Source organism: Calidris pugnax, unplaced genomic scaffold (genome assembly GCF_001431845.1).
Source record: "Calidris pugnax isolate Ruff unplaced genomic scaffold, ASM143184v1 scaffold209, whole genome shotgun sequence".
Lineage (NCBI taxonomy): Eukaryota > Metazoa > Chordata > Aves > Charadriiformes > Scolopacidae > Calidris > Calidris pugnax.
In genome coordinates, this window is record NW_015090978.1 from 956,960 (window position 1) to 981,072 (window position 24,113).

General features: G+C 38.0%; 1 protein-coding gene across 1 annotated transcript in view; it reads right to left on the minus strand.

The window, feature by feature from the left end:
• The window catches only part of PRDM6 (PR domain containing 6), a 79,238-nt gene that overhangs the window by 16,499 nt on the left and 38,626 nt on the right, over nucleotides 1-24,113 (minus strand). The window contains exons 3-5 of the mRNA XM_014953425.1: nucleotides 10,944-11,071; nucleotides 7,138-7,262; nucleotides 3,688-4,030 (exon numbers count right to left, since the gene is read on the minus strand). Of these exons, the coding sequence (XP_014808911.1) occupies nucleotides 3,688-4,030; nucleotides 7,138-7,262; nucleotides 10,944-11,071 (596 nt within the window). The remainder of the gene's footprint in view (nucleotides 1-3,687; nucleotides 4,031-7,137; nucleotides 7,263-10,943; nucleotides 11,072-24,113) is intronic.

Sequence of the window (24,113 nt, forward strand, 5' to 3'; positions counted from 1 at the left end):
GCTCCCTGGGTGCGGGTGGGGCCGGGAGCAGCTCGGCTGCAACCCAGCTTTGCCTGCCCAAAAAAAAAAAAAAAAAAAAAAGAAAAAAAAAAGCCCAAAAAAACTGAAGAGAAAATAGATTTCTGATGCCTACTTCAAGAAATAGTTTCTCAAAATGCTTCTGCCTGATAAAGGCTTTAAAAAAGTCCCAAAGACTCAGAAAGTCCCAGAATTGAAATCTTGATGAATTTAAATTTTCACCTCCCACACCCATTCCAAACCCAATTCCCATTAAGTTTGAAGAGAAACCCTACAAAATACAGCAAGCTAAAAAAGTCTTGGTGGAAAGGGAGAAATAAATTAAAGGTAAAACAGTAAATAATTTAAACTGAATTATAATTTAGATTAAAATCTTAATCTAAAACAATACGGTAGATTATTTTAATAATTCTCCTTATTTTGGAGTCATCATTTTTTAAAATTATTTTTATTTATTAAATGATCTGCTTGTTAAATGGGACAATTTCTTTTTAACTGCCTAATAGAATTAAGTATCGTTTGGTCTCTTTTAAGATCTGACCTTAATCAGATGTCTTCTGAGTCTAAGTGGCTTTAAAGTAATTTCTTTTTTTTAATTCCTCAAGCCCAGAGTAGTCAGCTTTTCTTAAATTTCAGTCCATGAACAGGCCTCCTGTATAGATTCAAAGATGCTTTCCCTCCACCTCATGCTGTAGGTAATCAGCATTGTTGAAAAACAAATACAAAGCCAGAACAGATAGTCTAAAGCCATTTCCTAGAGAAGACAGCCCCTGCTGCTTGAGTCACATCAAAGATATAGTGGCTGGTGTGCTCACAAATTGCTGACAATAAATGGGGAGCTGTTTATCAGCCAGAGCGGTGCTGCAGATATCGTTGAGAAAATACAAACCAGAGAGTTGCACCCAGCACTTCAGGCTGGCAGGCAGGTATTCTTTCACAAACCATACCTTATTTTCTTGTCTCCAGGAAATTTTGTACAACACTTCAGGAATTTTTCATCTGGAGAAATGTTTAAGAAACCAAAGACCACTCTTTTCCAGCCACTGTATCCCTAAATAGCTGATCTACTCCTAAAAGGCAAAAAGCTGCCAGTGAGGTAAGCTCAACCTGCAATGATTTCTAACTGGGGGTATGAGAACTCAGATCCTAGGGCAGTTATGATCTGCAGTAACTATCAGTCTGATCATTTCAAACCCTGAATGAATTGCAGTGAGCTTAAACGGGGTCACGTAACTGACATACCACATAACGCTCTAAAGAACACCTATTGGGAAATGCTTTTACAGCAGTTATGTTGATGGCACACCTCGCAGGAAAAAAGGCATTACAATGCTGGCCTCCAGAAGGAGTCTGCACCATTTATTTAATGAAAACATAGAGATGTAAGCCATTTTTCAGTACAGAGGGAACACAGGTGTCACAGAAGAGAGCACTACAGTATTTATGCAACAGATTGATGCTACGTCTGTCTTGCAACCTCATTTAGATTTTACGTGCTCTGTATAATACAACAGAAAAAGTTTCTTAAGAGCAGGATTCACAAAACCCAACAAGCCAAAGAAGAAATCAGCTAAATTAGCCAGTATCAATATTGAGAAAAAGGCGTTAGCTATTATTATGTTTCAAATCTTCCTGAAAGCCCCTGGGATTCAACACTTGCAACTCAGAGTCTTTCCTTACCTCCTCTCCAGCCCAGTCCTCTCCAAATCTACTGAGTCCTTTCTCTAACCACCTCTTGCTCTCTTTGCTCCTGGGGCAGCAAAATTACCTTCTCATCTAGCTAATTTTCCTACTATGCAGTAGGGTATTCTGAGCTAAAAATGCTCTATGCTTTCTAGTTGAAGCTGTTCTGCACGGACAAATTAGGTAGGCACAGGAGATAGACATCATGAATCAGTAATCTACTAATGAGGGTGTTCACCTCTGAGGGGGAATACTTAAAATACAGCCTGTGTTTCAGGCAATATTTGACACAAGATACTTAGAAGAAAATAAATAAAGGTAAATAAAAATAAAAAGTCAAATCTCTCACCTCCAGAGACAGACCTAATCATAGGATAGACTTATCCTCATTTTGTCTCTCTGGAAAAACAAATATTTAATTATCTCTGAGACTGCAGAACAACCCCATCAGGAGAGAATCTTCTTGAATTAACTGTTATCTGCAGCTTGGTTCTTCATAAAGGAAGACACAGGCTGAGTGAGGGAAAGGATGAAATCTAAGTGTCACACCTGGTTGGGTGAATCACTGAAAAATTTTGCGGGGGACCCTCTTCTAGACTTCCTGATGCAGCATTTTATGTTTTACTATATGCTTAGGATGCTTTAATACTGGAAACATAAAAGTCCATGAAACTTAGGAGAGCGGAATGTTCCACTTAGTGTCACTTAAACTGGCAGTTCTGTCCTGCATCTTCCTTAGCACGGCGTTTGCTTCTGCTAAGGCCAGCATAAAATTCAGAAAATGTTGAAAGAGCTTGTTTGCATTCACAATATTATCAACTCTTTAAATTCTATGAAGATTTGCATGGAATCTGCTTTGCCCCGAGCATGCTTGACATTTCTTCCTGGAAAACTGGATTTATGCTCCAGTATATCTGCACCCACAGAATCACACAGGCGTATGTGTACACGTAGATAACCACATACACAAAGAGACATAGACACGCATACAAACACACGAACAGACTCACTGTTGACTGTTTTTGGGTAGTGATTTGGTTAAATGTAATTCACAATTAAATGCTGCTTTTAGAACCACCTTCCAGGGATTCAGCCATTCTGCTCAAACCTTCTTCACAGCTGAAGAAGAGACAAAACACGGGCAACCTTTTTTATTGAATTAATTTGATTTTTGTCTTTTGTCCTGCCAGCTATCAAAATTGTCAAATAAACCAGCTTTGATTCATAAATAATGGTTCCATTATATTTACTGTGCCACCGGTCAGAGTACCTGAAATTTTAATTCACTTGTTCAGCTAAATTTCATCCTCAGTTCACAGCCATAAAATTCTGTATTGACAAACTTTCAAACCAACTTTGACTCTGAGGTATCTAGTCAACATTTTTCTTCTGTGTGGATATTAGTTTATTGAATAAGTGGCATCTGTTTTCCTCAACATCACTAGTGGAGTAGGTATTTCCTTTTGACAGCTTTGCACGATTTATGGGTTTGCATGCTCTGAAGAAAAATAGTACTAAGCAAAAAATTCCAATTCATTACCTCTTAGTACTTAATTAAGTTCATACACATTGCACACTATAGGTGAACCCTGAAATGACTGTGACAGCCACTGAGCAGCAAGTTAGATTATCTTTGGAAGACAGAGAGACTTTTAATTATCTTGACCTCATTTTTCCATCTGTGATATTCATAAATTTTCCTTTTATTTTGTTGCTTCCATCAGATGTACCAAACCATTCTGAAAACAAGATTATATCCTTAGCTATTTCCTTTTATCTGCACATTTAGGCACCAAATGTTTTTACAAATAGTGAAGTCAAGCAATGGTTTTTATCGGCTTACTTCACACAGCTACAGATGAATTATGTTGTACAGGCTCCTCCTAATAATGGTTTGGTTTTGGAAACGATAACAGCTTGATAAAAGAAGAAAGCAGTGGATCTGGCTATCAGTAGATACAGAAATAAAGAGAGCCTGGGCTTTACCTGTCAGGGTTCTGCGTACACACATGCATCTGTAAGAGGATCCGCTGGGTGAAAGTCTTAAAGCATTGCCCACATTTCCAAAGATGCCAGTCACTGAACTCAGAATTTAGTTGGCTTGTTGAAGTTGGGCTTGCAAGAACTCGTTGATTTTTGACACTGATCTGGTTAAATCCTGACTCGATGGACCCAGACTTATCCAGGAGAGAAAAATTTCTGCTACACGGAGTCTGTGGAAATACTATGGATCGCTGTGGAGTGGCAGGGGATAGTTTGCTACTTTTATTAAATGGCTGTAGGGTGTCTTGTCTGGACATGGCCTCCATTACAGTCGAAGGGACATTCACTGGGAGAAAACAAGAAAAGTAAATAAGATCCTTTTTATGCCTTTTTAACACTAATACAGTGTTGGGAAACACCAAAAAAAAAAAAATACCAACATCCATTTTCTTGACACTAGAGTTGAACAACTTTATTTTAACAATGCACAAAAAAATGGGCTGGAATGAGACAGTGATCTGGATGGATGATGCTGATTCTGTGACATTGACATGAAAATTCATGCAAAGGAGTGTCTGAGGCTGAAAGGACTCAGAGAAGCCTGGCTGTGATATATGTTTATTGCACAATGGGATTGTCATCTGAAAGAAAATGCTGCCGCACGTATGATACCCTGACTCTGCATGTTGCAGTCAGCATGTCCAATTGCTATATCACAGACAAGCATGAATTTTGAGAGCATGGGGGAAAAAATCCTTGCTCAGACACTCCTTGGGATACAACAGGGCTTAAATATCTACTGCAGCAATAGTTCCCCTATTTTCTTAAAGGGCGGCCACTAAGGATATTACACTACTTCATCTCGCAAGTAGTCACACAGCCAATACAATACGAAGCCTGTGACTTCACTGTGACTCGTATGATTAAGGCTAATAGCAGCTGGATTCCCACAAGACAATGGCAAAGGTGTCTTTGTGCATCAATTTCCCGCCTACAAAATAGGAACAAAAATTATCCCATGAAGGTCTTAGGATCATCAGCTCATGGTTTATGAGGCACTCAGACATTTCAGCAACAAATGCAATATGCTGTTCTCACAAGTAAGTTAGAGCTGAATTTGGATGTTGTGTGCTAAGGAAGGCAGGAGACCAAACACACAGAAAAAAGTTGAACAGCTGCCTCACTCCTTGAGTACGATCTAGATCATGCAGTGAATGAAGCAAGGGTCCTATGGAAAAAAGGCAACAACTAATGAAAGATTGTACCATAAAGCAAAACAAGGCATAATTTAGGCTCCCTGAGCCCATTACCTTCTCATGCTTTCTGATTTTGGCATGCTCAGCCTGAGACAATATTTCAATGGAGATTTTTAAATTAAATATGTTGTATACATATGTCTAACTCTACATATGCTCACACATTTAGTTACTGTCACAAAGCGTTTATATGCATACATCCACGTGCAGGTACACAGCATCTACTTGAACAGGTGATTAGAAACTGCAACTCTGTTTAGGTAAGTTATGATGACAGATTACTAACAGAAAATATGAGAAATAAATTTTAGCTGTGAGCTGGAATTGTCCAACATTATTTAATGTACAATAAAAAAGTAATAAAAACTAATGTTTTGGTAATACCATAAATAATGCCAGTTACTTCACAGAGTTATGTTCTAATATCTTTCATCAATCATATTAACTCCACTATTACAAAACTACATACTATTTAGTTTACTTAAGTTGGGGTCCTTCCTAGATTATTCTTTTCTGGAGTATCTGAGGACCTGATTTCTAAGTAGAGGTACAGCCATGGGGCTGTCTATCACAAGTTTCCAGACATATATCTTCTATGTCTCTCTGCAGTACAAAAGGCAATTTGTATATTTTCATTTTGCCCCAACATTCTCACACAAGAAGCAGACCACTTATCTTTTTATTTTTTTTAATTGTATTCATTCAAGTCCACAGAAGCAATAAGATCAAGATACTAAAGACCTAGGAAACATAGGCAGAGTTTTTACTGGGTAAAAATGCCTTCTGCAGAAAATAAGCAGAAGGTCTACTCTGAGGGCTTAAGTGGCACTAAAGCTATATACCAGTCTGCAGCTGGCTCCATGCTCAGAGACAAATTTCATCTACTCTTGTCAGTCTCCCTGTGGATGAAACTCTGGTTTCTCTCACAGCAAAATAGCAAGTGACAATATTTAGAGATTTTAACCATAATGCTTTGCTTTTCAAACAAAGGTTTTGTAAGCTTCAGCTCATGAAAGAAAAAATAATATTTCTATATTGTACACTGCAGAGCACGAGTTTTATCAGCAAACATTACTGCCAGTAATTAAATTTCTTTTAAACTTTTCTCAAGCCCAACAGATTTGAAAACTCAAGATGAAAAAGGATGTTTATTTTTGACAGTTTAATCCCTGCTATCTTGCTGTTTTATTGCTCCATGGTTCAGTATTTAAGTTGCTACGAGACACGAGTTCATCCTAGCATTGCTGTTCAAGTATCCAAGTCCTTGACTAAAAAAATATCTTATATGTAATTGATTAAGCATGGCCAGCCACAGGGTTACTTTAGATCAAGTCAATCAGGCATCCATTATTGGTTTCTTCCACCATGTAGATACAAATAGCTGGTGAAATGGACGAGGGGCTTTTGATGCAAGTTCTAGTCAAGTTCCACACACGAACAGTGAAACTGAAGGGTGTGCTTGGATTGCTCTTCCCATTACAGAAAAACGTATCCAGCACCACTTTTCACTGGGTCTGCATTTTAAGTTACATGCTTAATTTTGTGATGATTCCTAGCAAACTAAAAATAAAATGTTGAAAAGACATAGAAGAATGGATGGAAATGGGTATGGCCAGGATGGAATGGAAGTTCATGGTCCTTTCAGGCTTCTTACGCTCAGTCTCTATTTAGAGAAGCTGGCTTGTACCTTTTAACCACAAGGATCTCATCCCTACAATCAGTCAGACAAAGCTTTTCTTGACATACTCAGTGGTAATAGAATGAGGAATCACTAACAGAAGCCTTGTGGGCCTGCAATGCATTACTGTTTTGGCAAGGCAGCCTCTTGTGATAGGTCTGATAACAACGGAGAGGGCCAAGCAAATCAGTTAAGAATAGACCAGGAATGAATCATTTATAAAGGAAGAGTGATTCTACACACTATCACTCTATGTTGGGCTGCCATGGTGGGAAATCTGCTATTTAATGGCACATACCTACACACTTCCAAACACCTCTGTTTATTTAAGTAACCATACCATGATTTTGCACAACTTAAGTGTATCAGCTTCAGGGTTTTATTTTGTACACATCAAGCTTACCTTAAATATATAACTACTTTCATTTAATGTATCTTAAAATACTCTAGGAATATAGCCAACTATGTATGAAACAGGAATTCTGGATTACACAGGTAGAAATGCAAGGAAGAACTTACAATTTTCATCTTGTGCAATGCACTGGAGAGGGATTCCAAAGAAAGATGTGTAGCTGTCATTGTACCACACCAGCAGCTCAGTGCCCCGGGGAATATCTATACAAGCCCGGTAGAATATATTTGACCTGATGAAGAGGGGAAAAAAAAAAAAAAAATGCTTAATTTAAGAATAGAGTGTTATCTTCTTATCATACACAGTATTACAGTAGCAATCCATTTTTTTGGAAGCAGTTCTGTAGATAACTAAATGAATAACTTACTGATTATTTTAAAACCAAATCTATTGCAGGGAAGGACTTTGTTCCTGTAGCATAGGGTAACAAAGAGCTTATAGGCACTTCAAACCTAGCATACTTTAAATACTAAGATTTTACAAGCACAAGGATTTTATGAAAAGACTGATGTTTTCTTGCAATATCCCTTTTAAAGTCATTTTGTGAGTGCTGCATTTTGCTAACAGAGTACAAGCATCAGATTGGTGCACATAGTTCAGTAAATTCAGCCATTTAAACAGCTTTGCCTTTGGTCATCTAAGCTAAAGTTAGCAAATTTTCGGGGTAAATAGACAATGATTCTTTCATTTGAAAAAATGACTTTAGCAAGAGGTTTGAAGTAGTGTAACGCGGCCTTTCATTAGAGCAATATACCACCAAAAGATAGAGATCTTGGATTGTTGTGTAAAACAGACAGGGAAATTAAAAAATGGGGTTAATCTGAACATACGACCACAAAAGTCTTCCCCTGTATGAACACAAGGGTAACACCAACAATCCTTCAGTAAGAATAAATTCGTGAAACCGTAAATATGACATCTTATCATATCGCTCTGCTCTGCAGGAAAAGACTGTGGATTTTCCTAGACCACTGAACTGGGAGTTGAGGGGGAAAAAAAGGAAAAATCCTAGAGTTTCTACCATAAAAACCAGAGCCTTATCCTGATCTTGCACTGATGTAAATAGCTTCAGAGCGATACTTTTACAGTTAACAGATTTACATGGGGGCAAAAACTGTGCAAGATTAGAATCAGGCACAAGATAAAATAAAACTGTTATCAGTTTGTAGTGGCTTTTCCCTTAGGCTTCATATGGAACAGTAAAACACACTCCTGTGAGATGGATAGAAATTCAATATATACAAGGAGAACACTCCACTCTTGCTGAAGGATTACATACCAAAATGATACAGTCAAAGTACCAAGAAATGACCATTTTTTATAACAGCTTATGTAAGGCAGAAAAACATCTATAGACCAAAAAAAAATGTTAGGCCTCAACCAGTTTTCTGAGTGAAGAATTGCTATAAACGTTAGCCTGAAGTTCAAGATAAAAGTGTTTAAGGTTGGTAGGCCTTAAATTTAGACTTTCTGTAAAGAATTGGCTGTAGCGATGCAATTTGTTCCTTGTATAACACTGCAGACATAAGGAGAATCCTTTACCACATTTTTCACGGCAGTGAGATATGCACTTGTCAACATATTTTGTCACCGCAAAGTGGCTCTTGGCAACAGGATCATAAAGATCAATAAAAAAGTGCAGATTCTCAATATTTTACTAGCAGCTGCAAAAATTTCATTTATCTTGTTATTTTCCTCGCTTACTGCCACCCTGTCTCAGGAGGGCACTGCTAGCTAAGCAGAACGGTTTTCCTACCCTTCTATGAATATCTGACAAAAACTCTCCCCTTTGTGTCTCCCCTTCTCCTCCTCCTCTCGTCTTCTCCCTCTCTTTCTTCCCAGAGCTGCGCATTTCGTTAATTCTTTCCACTGTTACATAAAAATGAAAATTGGAGCCACGCTATAAATTACCAGCATCTCCTAACTTGAGAAAAATTGAGTCTACTTTGTACTTCACCCTTGTAACATTTCATCTCTCAGTTTGGCTTCCCTTAACATAAACACAGCAGCCCGGCAAATGAATGTGCTAAAACCAAATGACACACTTTGCCGCTGAAAGAGCAGAACTGTTTTTGAGCAATGGGTGGTCTGTGAGGCTTGGAGTAGGCACGGAAAAAAAAGTGTAAGCGTACACCGTCCCTTACAAGCCTGCAGAGCTTCCAAAACTTGCAGAAATCTCTGCATGCTGAAGTACATCAAAGGGATTTTTCCCTTTTCGGATAATATTTCCTTTGCTGACATGTATTTAGTATTATGGTTGGATGACTCATAAAGATAGCTTCATGGCGTCCCAACGCAGTTGAAGCAGAACACATGCCAACAAACATTATTGTCAGCCTCAAAATAAAAACAAAACGTTCAGCTAAGGGTCAATCAATCAAGAGCACTTTGAAGAAAATTCCATTTAGATATTACAAATCATAACAGAATGAATTTAAACCAGCTGACTTTCTGTGAGGAGGACGTCCATGTACAATAAAAATTAGGCCGGTTTTTCAGTGTCCAACTTTGCTATTTTCTTACACTTGGATGCAGTCACTGGTGATGGATGCCAGTTTTTTAAATTGTGTTTTTGTAGTTCATTTTATAAAGATCTGAAGTAATCGAAAACAGATCAACAGAGGGAACTCTAAGTAAAAACTCCATCATGAAAGGAGAGTTGTAAAATCCACTTAATATTGACAGATGTGTAATGACTTTCTCATGCTCACTTTTCATTTAGGTTTGTCATCTCTATATATATAAATGCTTTTTTTTCCTTATTTTTATATATATATATATTCATGTGCACACACCACCACACTGAGAAATAGTTCACAAGATACCTGCAAAAATACTCTTTCATCATAACAATCTTTATTCATTATGCACTGTGTTTATTTAAAATCTGACAGGATTTTAGCTATAAATATCTGATATTTAAGGGTATAATAAAAGGTTTGTAATGTATAAATAGGATTGTTATTTTTTTTTAACTGCAGCATTATTTAGTTAACTGGCCAGAGAATAAAAAAGCTGAAAATGCAATTGAACAATTTTACCATTGTTAAATTGGAACCCTATGGGATAATCAAACTTTATAAATATTTCATTTTAGCTTGCTTTTGTATGTTTTATTTTTAATTTTAAAGGCACTTTAAATAAGTTTAAGATTCTTCCTAAAGAAAAGAAACTCCACTCTCTGAAACGACTAGCCAAAATCAGGATTGCTCACTGCGACTGGCAAGCTTGGTGCTTTCTTTGATGTGCTTCCTACCACATTTAATAAGGCCAAGCAGTTGCTTCTGATTCTGAGGCAAAAGGTTTGTTTATAGCTGAGATCATGTATTTATGTAATGCGTTGTCTGGGTTTTCTGGACCTGTTTGCAAGCACAAAGTAAAATGCACCACAATTTCTTTACATTTTTCTTCACATTTTGACCTTCTCTAGCCACTGACATAGGAGGCACAAGCACTAGCAACCCTGGCTAGCAGGTGCACACACAATGCAAGCTTTAGGTGTGTACGTGTCTCTTGTGCCTTTGGGTTCAAAACTCCTCTCCTGCCATTTTCCCCCTTCCTCTTGCACACACATCTTTATTAGGGATGGAAGATTGCTTGTGTTGCCTTGCTTCTGATCGGATCCTCTGGGAACGTGCAGAGGCCTCTGTGCAGTGTGGTGGTCACACGAGTGGCACAGGGCTGCTCTTCTTCCCAGGAGCACCTGGAGGTCCGGCGTGCTCACGACAACAGCCTCAGCTCAGGGCAACCAAAGTTAAACCCATCCTCACTACACCCTGCAGCTTTTCTGCTGAGCTGAACGAGCACATTCACAGAAGCCCTGAGGACAATAGTACTCGTGACAGTCAGAGTCTGACTTCTCACCAAGACCGTTTTCATTGTGTTGCATGGAGTAAATCAAAATGTACTTTACCTGTACTGAACCACTGTTAAGTTCTGCTCCCCGCAATGCCTTGCACATCGGATGTACCTCATCCAGCTTGACTTACTGGGTTCTCCACCATCAATAAAGTGCTGCAGTGTCCCATCCTGGTCATATATCTGGGGGAGTAGTAGTTAGAAAAAATCATCAGCAATCATTTTCACTGTTTTGCTGGTGTCTCTCTGTGCCTTTTCCAGGAATTTATTGCCATAAGGTTTGTCACTGCATATCGATGCTCTTAGAAATCTACATGGAACGGCAGAAAAGTATTTTGGGGGATGCAAGTTTATCATGCTTCTTTTATCAAGCCAATCTTTTTGTATTAAACATATTTGTGGTGTCTCAAAGATGTGACCATGTTTCCCAAAGAATATTTAACCTATTTTGACAGGCTGGCCTTAAATAATGAACTGTCAGATAAACAAGAAAATCTGGATGTAAAGCCTGAATTAAAATGGCTGGAATATCTGAGCAAGGGGCAGTAAAGGGATACTAAACAAGCATCCCTTCCTTCACATCTCAGTTGAAGCAAGAACATGTGTTTCAGAAACCTCACATGATACATTAGGGAGTTATAGGATTCATAATACCAAAACACATGAGACTAGAAGGAAAAAGACAGTTAAGGATGCCCTTAGAAGCTCCCTTGAGACATATAATTTTTTGAAGTAGTAAATGAGAAACCAGTCCTGAGGGAATCACAGCTTTCCTAAACATGACATCCCAGCTGAGGACATGAGAGCCAGTAGGGTAATTCTTAAAAAAAAAACCAACAAAACAGTACTGTGTCTCTGTTCTGCACTAGGTGACTGGGTGCTCCCTCTGAAGTCAAAGAATAAAATTGCTCTGCAGAATCTGAAATTAAAAGATTCAAGTTTCATGCACATCTGCCCTTCTGGCTGCTTAAAAGATGTAATGGTCTTACAAGAATTTTACCTGTTATGCAATTACTTTGAAACTTCAGAAATGCATCTGAACAATTAGGTAGTTATCTGAAGCAAACCTTTTGTCCCTGCACAGATGCCTTCTGCTTTAAAGATCTTACCCCCAAAATGTTATCCCTTTTGAAATTGTATGAGTATAAACTGATCTGCCTTCTTGAAAGTACTGATTCTACTAATTAAAGAGGAAGCACATTTATTACGTTCAACATTTCTAGAGCAAGCAAATTTGCCTTGTGTTTCTATTTCAATATCAAGAGAATAATCTCAGAAATCATATGAGTATATTCAATATTTCTGATTTATTAAAGAGTGTTTCCTACAATGCACACAAAAACGTACACAGAAACCAGGATCTAGTTCTATACAACACCACACAAGTCTCAAATTCAGGACTTAGCCTTGCTTTCGCTTTTGACCAAGAGGAAGTGGGAGTAATCAGGAGCAACACATCCTTTGCTAGAGCATGACAGACAGGGAAACCAAGTGTCTACAGAGATTCTTATCATTTGTTCCCAAGTACCTGTGTAAAGGACCAGGTGGGACTTGGCCAGATGCTCCTGGACTGGAGAAGCAAGATGCTACCCCAGTATGCATTGAGTGGTGCAATAAAGTCAGAGACATCAGGAGTCCTCAGAGACAAACAAATACTCCAATACCAGGGATTTGGTTTATTTTGTATATATGGTATCTTGTTGGTTATTGGCAAGGACCTGTTAACATGTTAACGTATGTTGAATACGTGAGCAAAATAAGATAAACAATAAAAATCTGTAATGGAAATGGAAAAGTTTCACAGGAAATCAGCCTTTAAAAAAAAAAAAAAAAAACAAAAGACAAGAAAAAATTAATGACTAGAAGTGTTTGGCTGGGGCCATTTTGGCAATATGAATCCAAACAGTCTCAGCACAGCGTTTATTATCTATTAATTTACATGGTGCTTAGTAATATAGCAGTATACGGCTTAACGTGAGGCAAAAAAAATCCCCATAAATAAAGAGCTGAGAGCTTCCTAATCCTCAGATGATATGAAATAGGAAAGACAAAGACGAATGCCGTAATGGGTACTGACAGTCATATCTAAACACACAGGGACCTACTCAGAACTTTGCGTATATGGACAGTCGTAAACTGACATGAAAAATTACAACCTGCCATGAAAATGCAGGACTGGAGCTTTCTCAGGCCTTGGCCTGGAGTAGGAAGGACTACCCTACAAGCAAGACTAAATATTTTCAAATACTTTATTCTTATGAATATTGATGCATCAATGACACTATGGTCTCCATTCCTAGAGGGTTATTACTGACACTGCAAATAAAGCTACATAGTCAGAATCCATCCTGCAGAATTCTTAGTCTTGTTCCTACAGGAATGAAAATCCAGCTGTAAGGAAACCGGTTTCCCTGATCTTAGAAGGGAAATAGCAACACTGCATTGTATCTGCTTATTTGTCAAATTGCATAATACCTGTTAAAATCTGAAAAACTTAACTGGTATGATCATTATTATTATTCATATTATCATTGTGCACCCATTCTTAGTAATCTTACTGGCAACCACTTAAATCTGGCAACCACTATATAATTGGCTGAAGAAACCATCATGAGGGAGTAAACTATGATGTGCCATGACAGAGGAAAACCAAACCTGTAGCTCAAGTTGTGAACCCAGCCATTACAGCAAACTCTATGGATATACATATTCACCTGCATCTCTATTACACATGCATATATATTTAAACACTCATAGTATCTATTAAAAAATTCTACTGAAGAATCCTGTCATAAACTGATTTAAACTGATTTATGATTACATAACTTTTAACACATTTTAAGACCCTCATGGCAAAATAAAATACCATTTCTCCAACTCCTTACGGAGAACACATGTATTTTTTTTCTGTATCTTAGAACAGTCATTGATCTAAGTGGTGGGAAAAAAATAGTTATTTCATTTTTCTACTTTGATTACACTTGAAAGTGTTACCTAAATTGCTTACTGGATCTTTTCCCCCTTCTGACCCAAAGCGCTTGTCAAATGTTGGGTTTGTTGAGTTTTCAAAGCTTTAAGATTTCTTTTTATCATCTGTTCCAATTTTGAGGAGGGCACCAGAATACTGGCAGGACTGCACTCACCTTCTTGTCTGACATGCCTTGTTTTCCTCCTTAATAGTTCCCATATAATTACTTAACTTCTTAATAGGTTCTTGACTGTTTACTGGTAGTTTACTGGTATGTTATACATCAAGAGACTCAGAATGCGAAGCTTATTATTTTCTATAAATATAATTCTTTGACTTCAAAATACAAACGAAACAGCTTCATTTTCCAAGAAACTAAGTCCAAAGTGTAATCAGCACAAATCAAGTCTTCATTTTGCCATTTTTTATATTGCTTTCCTTACAAACACCAATTTACTCAGTAATCAAGATGTAAATACAGAAAGGCATGACGTGTATGATGAAATCTCTTACAGGGTGCCACTGATATTCCTCATGACCTACATATGCATTCCAGCTGGGAAATATGGGAAAAGGCAGGTAGAATGACAGTGTGCTGATACTGGTCATATTCATCTTGTAACGGCGTGTAAAAAATTAAATATGAAAGATCAGATTTATTTCTTGTTGGATTGGTTATTGATAATTATTTGGAGGCTGTAGATACTGAAACTTATAATGACAATGATGATAACAACACATAATGGCAATAATTATGTCATTTCTAAAGCACACAAGAGTTTCATATAGGTGATGTCCTAAAATCTATGAACAACCATTACTAAGTAAAATAAACAGCAGTTGCTGGAACATCTGTCACGCTGGCAACATACCAAGTCTAGGTAGGACCGTGTAAGATTTAAGTAGTATAACAGATAAGGCAGAGCACTAAAGAGCCTTCTGAGAACTCTCAATTACTTCAGTACTGACATAGTATTGCTCACTTGGATAGATGAGGACATATGTAATTCCAACGCTAAAGACTGTTGTGCCAGTTTCTGATATAGATGCCACAGGCTTTTAGAATAAAGGACACCAAATGTAACAGCACAGCTGCAGAGAAAGCCAAGCGATGAAGCAATTAAAAACAATTTCACAGAAGAGAGAGGGAGAGCAAAAATGGTTAGCTCGTTGGGGTTCTTTCCTCTCTATCTGTTGCTTTCCTTTGTTCTCTTTCCATGGTGTGCTAACAGATTGTGTCTTTTGAAATTCTGCCTGTATTCTATTTTTCCATTTAGTCAAACAAAAAAGGTATTAGCATACAAGTTAATTGACCTCTCATTTTCCTTGCAGGCAGAGGGAGAAAAGACTGGTCCTGAATGTGGAATTTTTCTTTGCATGTACATTTGTATTGAAAAGTAGCTTTTAGAATAATTTTTTGTGTTGTAAGACATCAAAAGACATGTGAAGAAAACCACAAAACATGCAAGAATTAATCCTTACCATTAGCAGAGAATCTTGCTTTTTGCTGTTCACTGCTATTTTCATTGACATCACATGCATAAGGTCATAAGATTTTCAAATCACTCAGCATTAGCCTTCTCCTCCCACAAGATGTTCTACCCTTGACTTCAGAGGGAAGAGTCAAGATAGCAAGGAGTACTTTTGATGAGTACACATATTTCATAAATCATCAGCCATACAGTTAAAAACCATGGAGGTACTCTAAACTACTGGAAATGCGGAGCAAAAGGTTGTAACTGTCTGATGAAACAGACTGTCGTCAGATATGGTAGCATCCGTACAAGTTATGGATTCATTCTTTCTGCAGCTATTTATGCACCTTCAAGCCACAGCAACACTGAAAGCTTCTTCCTTTGCTGGCTTGGACATCAAAACTGAATAACGTCTGTACTAGGCAAATCTCAGTACTGTGAGACCTTGCTTTTGACATAACTGCACTAGAACATCCTCTGCAGGTGACTGTATCCTAAACAGAAGTTGACAACAATGCCAAAAGGAGCAACGTTTCATAAGCCTGGGTCCTTAGTTGACAGTCCGTAAAAGGTGTGCAATTATGGAAGATTACCATCTGAGACTGGACCTATAAAGCCTATTCTTCACACTACAGAGAACAGTGCTGCTCATGTCCCTTTGTCACAGCCAGCAAGACCCAATGCCTAGCACATAATCTTTCTGATGCATCCTAAACTTTGCAGTCCGGTTTCCTCCCTGGGGCCCATAACTCTTCAGCCACTACGGCCATGGTTCTCTGTTCTTTTGCTCATTTTGTCATTTGGAGAAGAAAGCTACAGGCAAAAAGGCCCACAGTATGCATGTCTGCTATGGTCCTTTTTGGGCTGGTTCCACTATTTGATTATTTCTTTTGAAGGAAATTGCCATTTCACTTTTTTTTTTTGAATTTGCTTTGTAGCATTGTCCTGCAAGTAAAGTTGAATACATGTATGCTTTGATATACTGGGGAAGAACATTCAGTGACATTACTGGTAGAGTAGAGCTCTATGGCCATCTTTTCAAATGACAAGTAGGGTTAGTTTTCTGTAAACCAGAAGAAATAGCAAACAATCACTTTTCTAAAAAACTCTGAGACTCACACAGGTAAGTGCACAGTAAAATTCAGTGATTTGAATTGCCTAAGGCAGTGATCGTTGAGCAAAATACCAATGGGCTCTAGTGTTTATTATGACATGTATACATTACTTATGTGTTAGCATTTCTAATCATATCAAACTGAAAGCAAACTGGATCATATGCATGACTTGATAACTTAATCATTTAGATTGGATTCTGTGTAGTACATCGGTGCCTAGCTCCCTTTGAAATCAACACACTGTGAAAGGACCTCATTATCTAGAAAGTTTAAGATGTTCAGAAGGTGCTTCAGGTACTGAGAGTGGAGACAATGGGCAAAATTGCCTGAACAGATTAAATTTAAGGAGCATAGTTTAGGCTGAAAGTCGAACTACAGCTGGGTTCGTATTTGATGATAAAAACTGTTTGAAGAATGAATGCTTTTAGACTTTAAATGCCTTTAGTATTAGGAGACAGGCATCTGATTTAGAGGAGGAAGGCTCTTCTGAACATGCATCTTCTCCCAGTTACACACTAAATGAGAAAGCTGTGTAGCAACAGTCATGCATTTAGCCATCACATCTTCCTTCTTTCATTCACTAGCTTGGTGATCAAGTGAGGCTGTTCAACAAACATTTTAAGAGCAACTCTCAGTGTTTCTACATAAAAGAAAATATGAAATTTAATGAAACTCAGAAGCAAACTGAAATGCATGGAAAATTCTCCAAATATAGCTTAACTAAAAAGAAACACTGATGTTGGTAGATAATAACGTTATATAATGACATCCTTTAGAAAGACCACATCTCAAACACTGAAATACTTTGCAAATGTCATACTATCTTTTATATTACCTACACAGTAAACAGGCAAATTATAGCCAGTATAAGGAAACATCTATTCATCACATTGTGATAACTCTAACTTTGATGCCTAATAAATATTATTGAATCTATAATAATCAACTACACACATAAGACTGGTATGAAAAAATAATAGTATGCATGTCAGCAACCTCATTTTACTATAAGCAGAAACATTTGGGCAGAGAATTCCTCTGTATGGACACTATTTCCAAAAGACATTAGCTATAAATGCTTCTTATACGTCCTACTGAGGTTTGACAAGACTAAAACTGATTTGTTTTGTCACTCAAAATATGCCTTCAGATTCTTTATGGACAGATATCAGAATTAAAAATATAAATATGCTACAGATAAGATCTCAGCTTGTTGATTTATGATGAAATAAAAATGTCTTATTTTTATTATGTAGACAGTGAAAGCTAGTTACTCAGTCTTTATATGTATGTGAAATAAATCTGTGTAAATAACTAGTTATTTACTTTGAACTGTTTCTATTTTTTAAATAACTGGATAATATTTTATTGCAATAGTTCATTCACAATTTTTGTATTACATGCAAAATGGTGTCTATTTCTTTATACTGTGAATTATCATGAAGACTTCCAAATGTTTTAAACTGCACTGAGGCATTCTGAACTGCTGTAAAGTATTAACAGCATAACAATCTGAAATTAGTGAGCAAGGAGGAAACATTAGGAGGCCTCACTGGTTAAAATCAGATTAAAATGTTCTCCAACATTTGTTGGCAATAATCTCCCTGGGATGCAACACCTCTGTGAAAATCCACAGAAACGTATCCTGACAGCCAATGGTCTTTAACGCTATTCAAAGCAATTTTCTTCAATTAGCCATATCTGATATGGATTGTACATCTTGTAATATCTGCTTAATGTTTCTTCTCTTTAATCTAGCAGGCATCATCTAGCAAGTTTTATAAAAGAGCATACTTGCCAACTAATATTAAAAGCTATTTAGTTTTAATGTTACTCAAAGGATTATAGCATACAAAACTATAAACATTGTTTTGAACTGTCTCTGCTAGGTGAAAGGCTTCATCTCTCACTTAGACCCCAGTCCAGCAAACACTTACACACATGTTGTAGTCCCATTGATCTCAATGGGACTACTCGTGTGTGAAATCAAGCATCTGTGTAAGCGGTTGGAGGACTGGGGCCTTATTCCAGAAAGTGTCACGAGAGCAATGCCCTGCTGATTACGTGGACTTCATTAAATTATTTTTTTTTTAAGCCAAGTCTCAATGGTTTGTTTTTATGCTAGCCCATGGAGGTCCTGGAATAGGGAAGAATAGGCATGTAACACAAACCAGTGTTACTCAACAACAGGACAAAAAGGGGAAGACACAAAGGAGGACACACACACTTGAAGATGAAGATTTGCAGACCTGCAAACAGGTCTGTAAAGGACTGGTGCCCTTGCAACATCCGCTGATGTAACTGGCCTCCTCAGTGCATGCTTTCTGACAGATACAGTGGCAGGACAGAAAAATCAGTGGGACTCTGTCCATGGGTCATTCTGCAATGGAGAGAGCTTTGCTTGGCGTTGGTATTTCCACCCTGCTCACTGCACTGTGGTCCCGTGCAGCCCTGGTAGCAGAAGACCATGGGGAGGCAACAGACTGAAGTTGTTATCCGCAGTCTCATTTATGTGAGACACGGAGCATGAAGAGAAAAACTGTTGCCAATCGGCGCTCAGTATCCAAAGAGACCAGGAAAAAAACAGACTAAAAAGGAAAAGATGACTTAAAATCAGGGAGGAAAATGATCAAAGCTGAAATAAGCCAAACAGAACACTCTCACACCAGTTGGCTGGTAGATGCATATCCCAGTATGCATATCAGGGAGGTAGTTACAAGAAGACTGTGAGGCCCTGATGCTAAAAACCCTTACTCATCTGGGAAGCCTCACTGAACTTACTCAGTAATAAAGCTCCTAAGATGATATCAGGGATCCCTGGGAATCAAGGGTATCGAGAGGGTTGTCCCTGGTGCCTCTGAAAACATGACTGATTCCTTTGCAAGGTAATGACAAAGCTTTGGCCATGCTCACGCGGCTTCTCAAAACCTTTAGACATGGCAAAGTGAAATTAAAAAAGTGTTTGCTTTGGTTTTTTTTGTTCTTTTACAAACAAATAAGTACTCTAGAGGGGTCCTCTGTCATCCAGCTGAGGTGTTCTTTCAGCTGATTTCCATACAGTCAATACACCCATCCAGTTGGACAAAGAATTAAACAGGCAAAATAGCTAACCACAAACATAATGTGATGGAGGACAGCACTCCAAAGCAGCATGTACAAAAACAAGTTTTGGCAGATTTCACCACTCAGCATCAAGCTAGCCAGTGCCCCTGAAACGAGTGGGTACATAGCTCCTAAGGTGACTTACTGATAACTCGGTGACCTTAGAGAAATCAGACAGGACCAAAGGACACTCATAAATGGAAGTAATTCTGAATTGCTCTGATTCTATTATGTGAGAAGGAGGGAAGCTGCTGGGAGAGCAAGGAAGGTCTGTTACTCAGATGTGACCTGGGGCTTACCTCATTACCTCCCAAAAGGGAGCTGTTTGCACAAGGAATCAGTTTTGATCCCTCACTCCTGTAATTTCTATGGAGTATATTTTGAAAACATGGTTCCAAACTGTGTTTTCACAGCTTTACACATGAAACTGTGTCTATATGTGAATTAGCACTTCCAGGAAGATAGCAGGTTTTTGACTTACAAATACCAGCCTCAATGCTTAGTGATACTTTCAGACATGTTAACATAGGGCTCACAGAATATATGGCACAGCCATCATTCTGTAAATGAAGCCTGCTAGATTAGGGATTTTGGGGTAGTTTTTTTTTTCACTGTGAAGCACTTGATTTTCTTTAGGATCTTTTAAAGCTCCAGTACCATATCCCACCTCGGCTTCTTAAGAACCAGTTTAGAAAAGTATTTTAATTCCCAAGCACACAGCTCCTAGAGACTCTCAACCCTATGGTAAAACTAGCAAAAATCCCTCAGCAAGTGAGACTTAAAACTGCCAATGAAGTCAATGGGGCTCATTTTCCTACCTACTTGGACACTTTGGAAACCTACATGCCTGCCTGATTTTGAGGCAGGCAAAAGCAGCTATAATTTCTCTTCTAAGCAAGACTTCTTGCCTTGAGACAGGGAATTCTTGTGTTTCGTCACATGTGCCAAGAGATGTTATGGTCTCATTTGAAGTCAGGGGCATTTTAGGGAATCGTGAAATCACTGAAGTTGGAAGGGATCTCTGGAGATCATCTCATCAGCTCATAAGATAGTGATGACCTCCAGCACCTTCACTTTGAAATTCCAGCTTCATGGTTCATGGGCATTCAGTGAGAAAAAAAAGGAACTGAAAAAAAAAAAACCCTAATTCAGAAATGAGTTACATGTGAAAAAAATGCTGTGAAATGAAAGCCTGTCCACAAGTAACCTCACTTTCAAGCGATGTCAAGAACATTACTTTGTTCTGACAAAAGCACTGATGCCTAGTGTAATGGTTATGACCCGCTTAGAAGAGTTTGGCACTGGACTAGGGTGTAAAGTGTGATATTCAGGTGTCTAAACTTAAGTTTCCACTAGTGTTTCTGGTGGCCCTGAGTATCCTGCTGAGTCTCCATTGGCTGCTCCAGAAGGCAGGCAGATCTAAGTTCTGTGCTTTACCTGTCAGCCCCGTCTGTATGTCTTAGACACTTTCCAGGATTTAAAATGGCATTAAGCAGCACCGTTCAGACACTGGAATTGCTGTGCAGATGCCTGGGTTCAGCTCCTGCTATGAAAAAGGTTTGTCACATGACTTACAGCAAGTACTTAAGCTCTGTGTCTTAGCCCCATGGCTCAAGAAAACAGGGATTTTGATGCTTCTTTTTTTTTTTTTTGTGCACTATTTGTTTATCCTCACTCTGAGTTTGTAAGTAAATACAATGTATGTGTAGAACATCTATCTCAGCAGAGCACCCATTTACTACTGCAGTACAGACTTCACAGATAAGTCTTGCAATCCCTTTTTAAACATCTCATTAAGGCTCACCATAAATGAGGAATTTCAGTAAAAATGACATATTTTAGAAAATATACTTAATTCCTTTGTGAGTTTTAAATAATGAGGCACACTGATATTTTTAGTTTGGAATATTTTGGAATGTCTGGAATGCTAAGTTCCCCAGATGATGATTAAAAGGTCAAGTAATAAAGTATATGATAAACTATGCCTGAGATTCCTCATAAAACAAATGAGTAATGGCTGTACAAACTGTGCCGCCATGTTTTTATATTGGAAAAATGCCTGTGCTGTATTATTCCTTCAAATTTGTTAGATTATAGGATTGTCAGAAAACCAGCATGGTGATGGTTAGTTTGCAACTGCCTTGGGGCAGACGTTAGAGTCAAGAAGCAGATGAAAAGGGTGCATTAAGGAGTAGTGCTGGTGTTGCTAATGGACACATCGTGGAGAATGTGAAATGGATTTTTTTTCTTGCCAGAGTGCAGGTCTGGTGTTGGTAAGTATCATGTTAAGTTTCTTTGGAAGAGCGTTTGTTTCTGTGAGGATTATAACATTAGATTAGACCATTGCTTGAGTCACAATCACAGGAGCCCTCCAGAGCTGTTAAGCATTTGGCATATCTCACTTATCTCTAAGGGTGGCAGGGGCCATCAATACAAAGTGGACCATCAATCAATCTGGGGTCTTCTTCAGACATTGCCTGTCAGCTGATCAGAGGAGGACTTTAGAGAATCAGCTTTCCATTATCAGGATTTGGTCTGTGATCAGAACAAGCCACTGAACCTTTTACTTTTCACTTGGCAAAAACATACACACTGGAAAAAAGTCCTGACAGTTCATTCATTTTGCTCCATCACTGGAGCCAGATGATGTTTGACTGGGGAGACCCACCCTCTTTGATGTTGTGCTCTTTTGAGAGTACCCTGCTGTGAAAAAAATTTTCTCCTTCCAAATTAAAGAGAAATATTTCTGCGTCCAGCTGTTAAATGTGACGTTTGCCATTTTTCAGTGCGTTGGCGTTGTGCCATCTCGCAGGCTGTGTTTCAAACCTATCTTTTTCCCTTCTTCTCAGCAGCAATAGCCACAATGTGTTAGTGTCTCCAACTTCTACATAACATCAACACCAAAAGGGACAATACAAGTAATACTCCATTGCTCTGAACTACAGCAGCAATACTTAGCCACGTTTCTTCTGATTTTTTTAATGAAAGCAAGCAATCATTTTATTACATTAAATGAAGGATGACACCGATTAATACAATCTACAAGTTGACTCCAATTTCACTCTGATTGCAGTAGGCAACCCATGCCGAAGCAAAGCCTCTGTAGAATACATTTACCGGTTAAATGAGTGTGGATGTTATTAAAACTTGTTTCATGTGTACTGAGTCCACATCAAAAAAATGGCATCCGTTCAGCAGCCCTAGCTCTGTTTAAATTAAGACAAACTTCTCATGAAAGCTTGAATAAACATTTAGGTTTAAGTAATCAAGAAAACCTGTATCTTCTCATATTTATTAAGTGTAATTTTCAGAGTTATAAAAACCACTGTCACAAATTGTGTATACTGTAAATAAAGGGTGGACTCATCATTATTATGTTTTGCCTATCTATTGGGGTAGATGAAACACAACAGGTTCCAACTGCTCTCCAGCTCAAGCCTTCTTTCATCCTTTTCATTTCCATATTTGCTGACATGGAAAAGGATCGACGCTTGATAGATTTTGGCAAGCTCATTCTTGCAAACCTATGTTTTCTAATTAATCTCAGACTATGACCAGCAAATCTGAGTAATGGCTCATGTACTTATCACATCTTCACACTGTGAAAATTAAAACCTGACTGAGAGCCTCAATGGATGAAAATGAAGCACTTATTTTGGAAAATTACGTGGATGATAACAAAAATTAAGCATTTCCCTTTTAGGTATCCACAGTCCAGATTCATGCCAAGAAAAAGGATAGTCCAGAAAGACTTGATCTAGAAATAAGCAGTAAAGTTGTAGCCTGCTCCACATTTGCATTACATATAACTTATGAACTTAGTTTTTTAAATTGTAGAATGATAGAGATTTACAAAAAAATATAGATTAGCCTCTCTCGAAGAGGCTAGTATGGAGCCAAGCTACATTCTGCAGGGCTTCAGTCAGTTGTTAGAAGCTATCCGGTATCTAGGAAAGACAGTACTGGGACTGGAGATGTCCAAGCAACACAGAGATGCTGACAGAAACAGTGTTGGCAATTCAATAGGAGGCATATTTCTTTGTTCCTGGAATGACTCAAACACTGCCACTCCTAAAATTACATACAACACATGTATATCATCTATAAATGATTACATTTGAACCTATGTGTTATGCTGTTCTATGACTGTAGAGCACCTTGTCACAAGAATATCATCTATTCTACTACGGTTCTTCTCTGTCCATATTTCTAACTAGATTAAGAAACATTTTTCTTACTATTAATTCCAACTTCCTCTTCTGTATCTAACCAATGTTATTAAAAATTCTCTTTTCTTGCCTCTGCTCTCCCATCAGCCATGGTTTCTTCATGCTCCTTTTTTCTGTCCCTCATTTTATTAAGGCAGCAGAAAAGCACCCAAGAATGACTCATTAGAGTGAAAAACAAGGACTGACTGCAAAGGTTTTTGTTAATCTTTTCTGTTTCATCTTTAACACTATGCAACTTACCTTTATCCCACCAGTTTTTCTCAACTCTGCTCTTTGTGCCAAAATAATTTCAGGTAAAATTTGTTTGTTTGTTTTGTCTTAGACAGTTTTAAATGA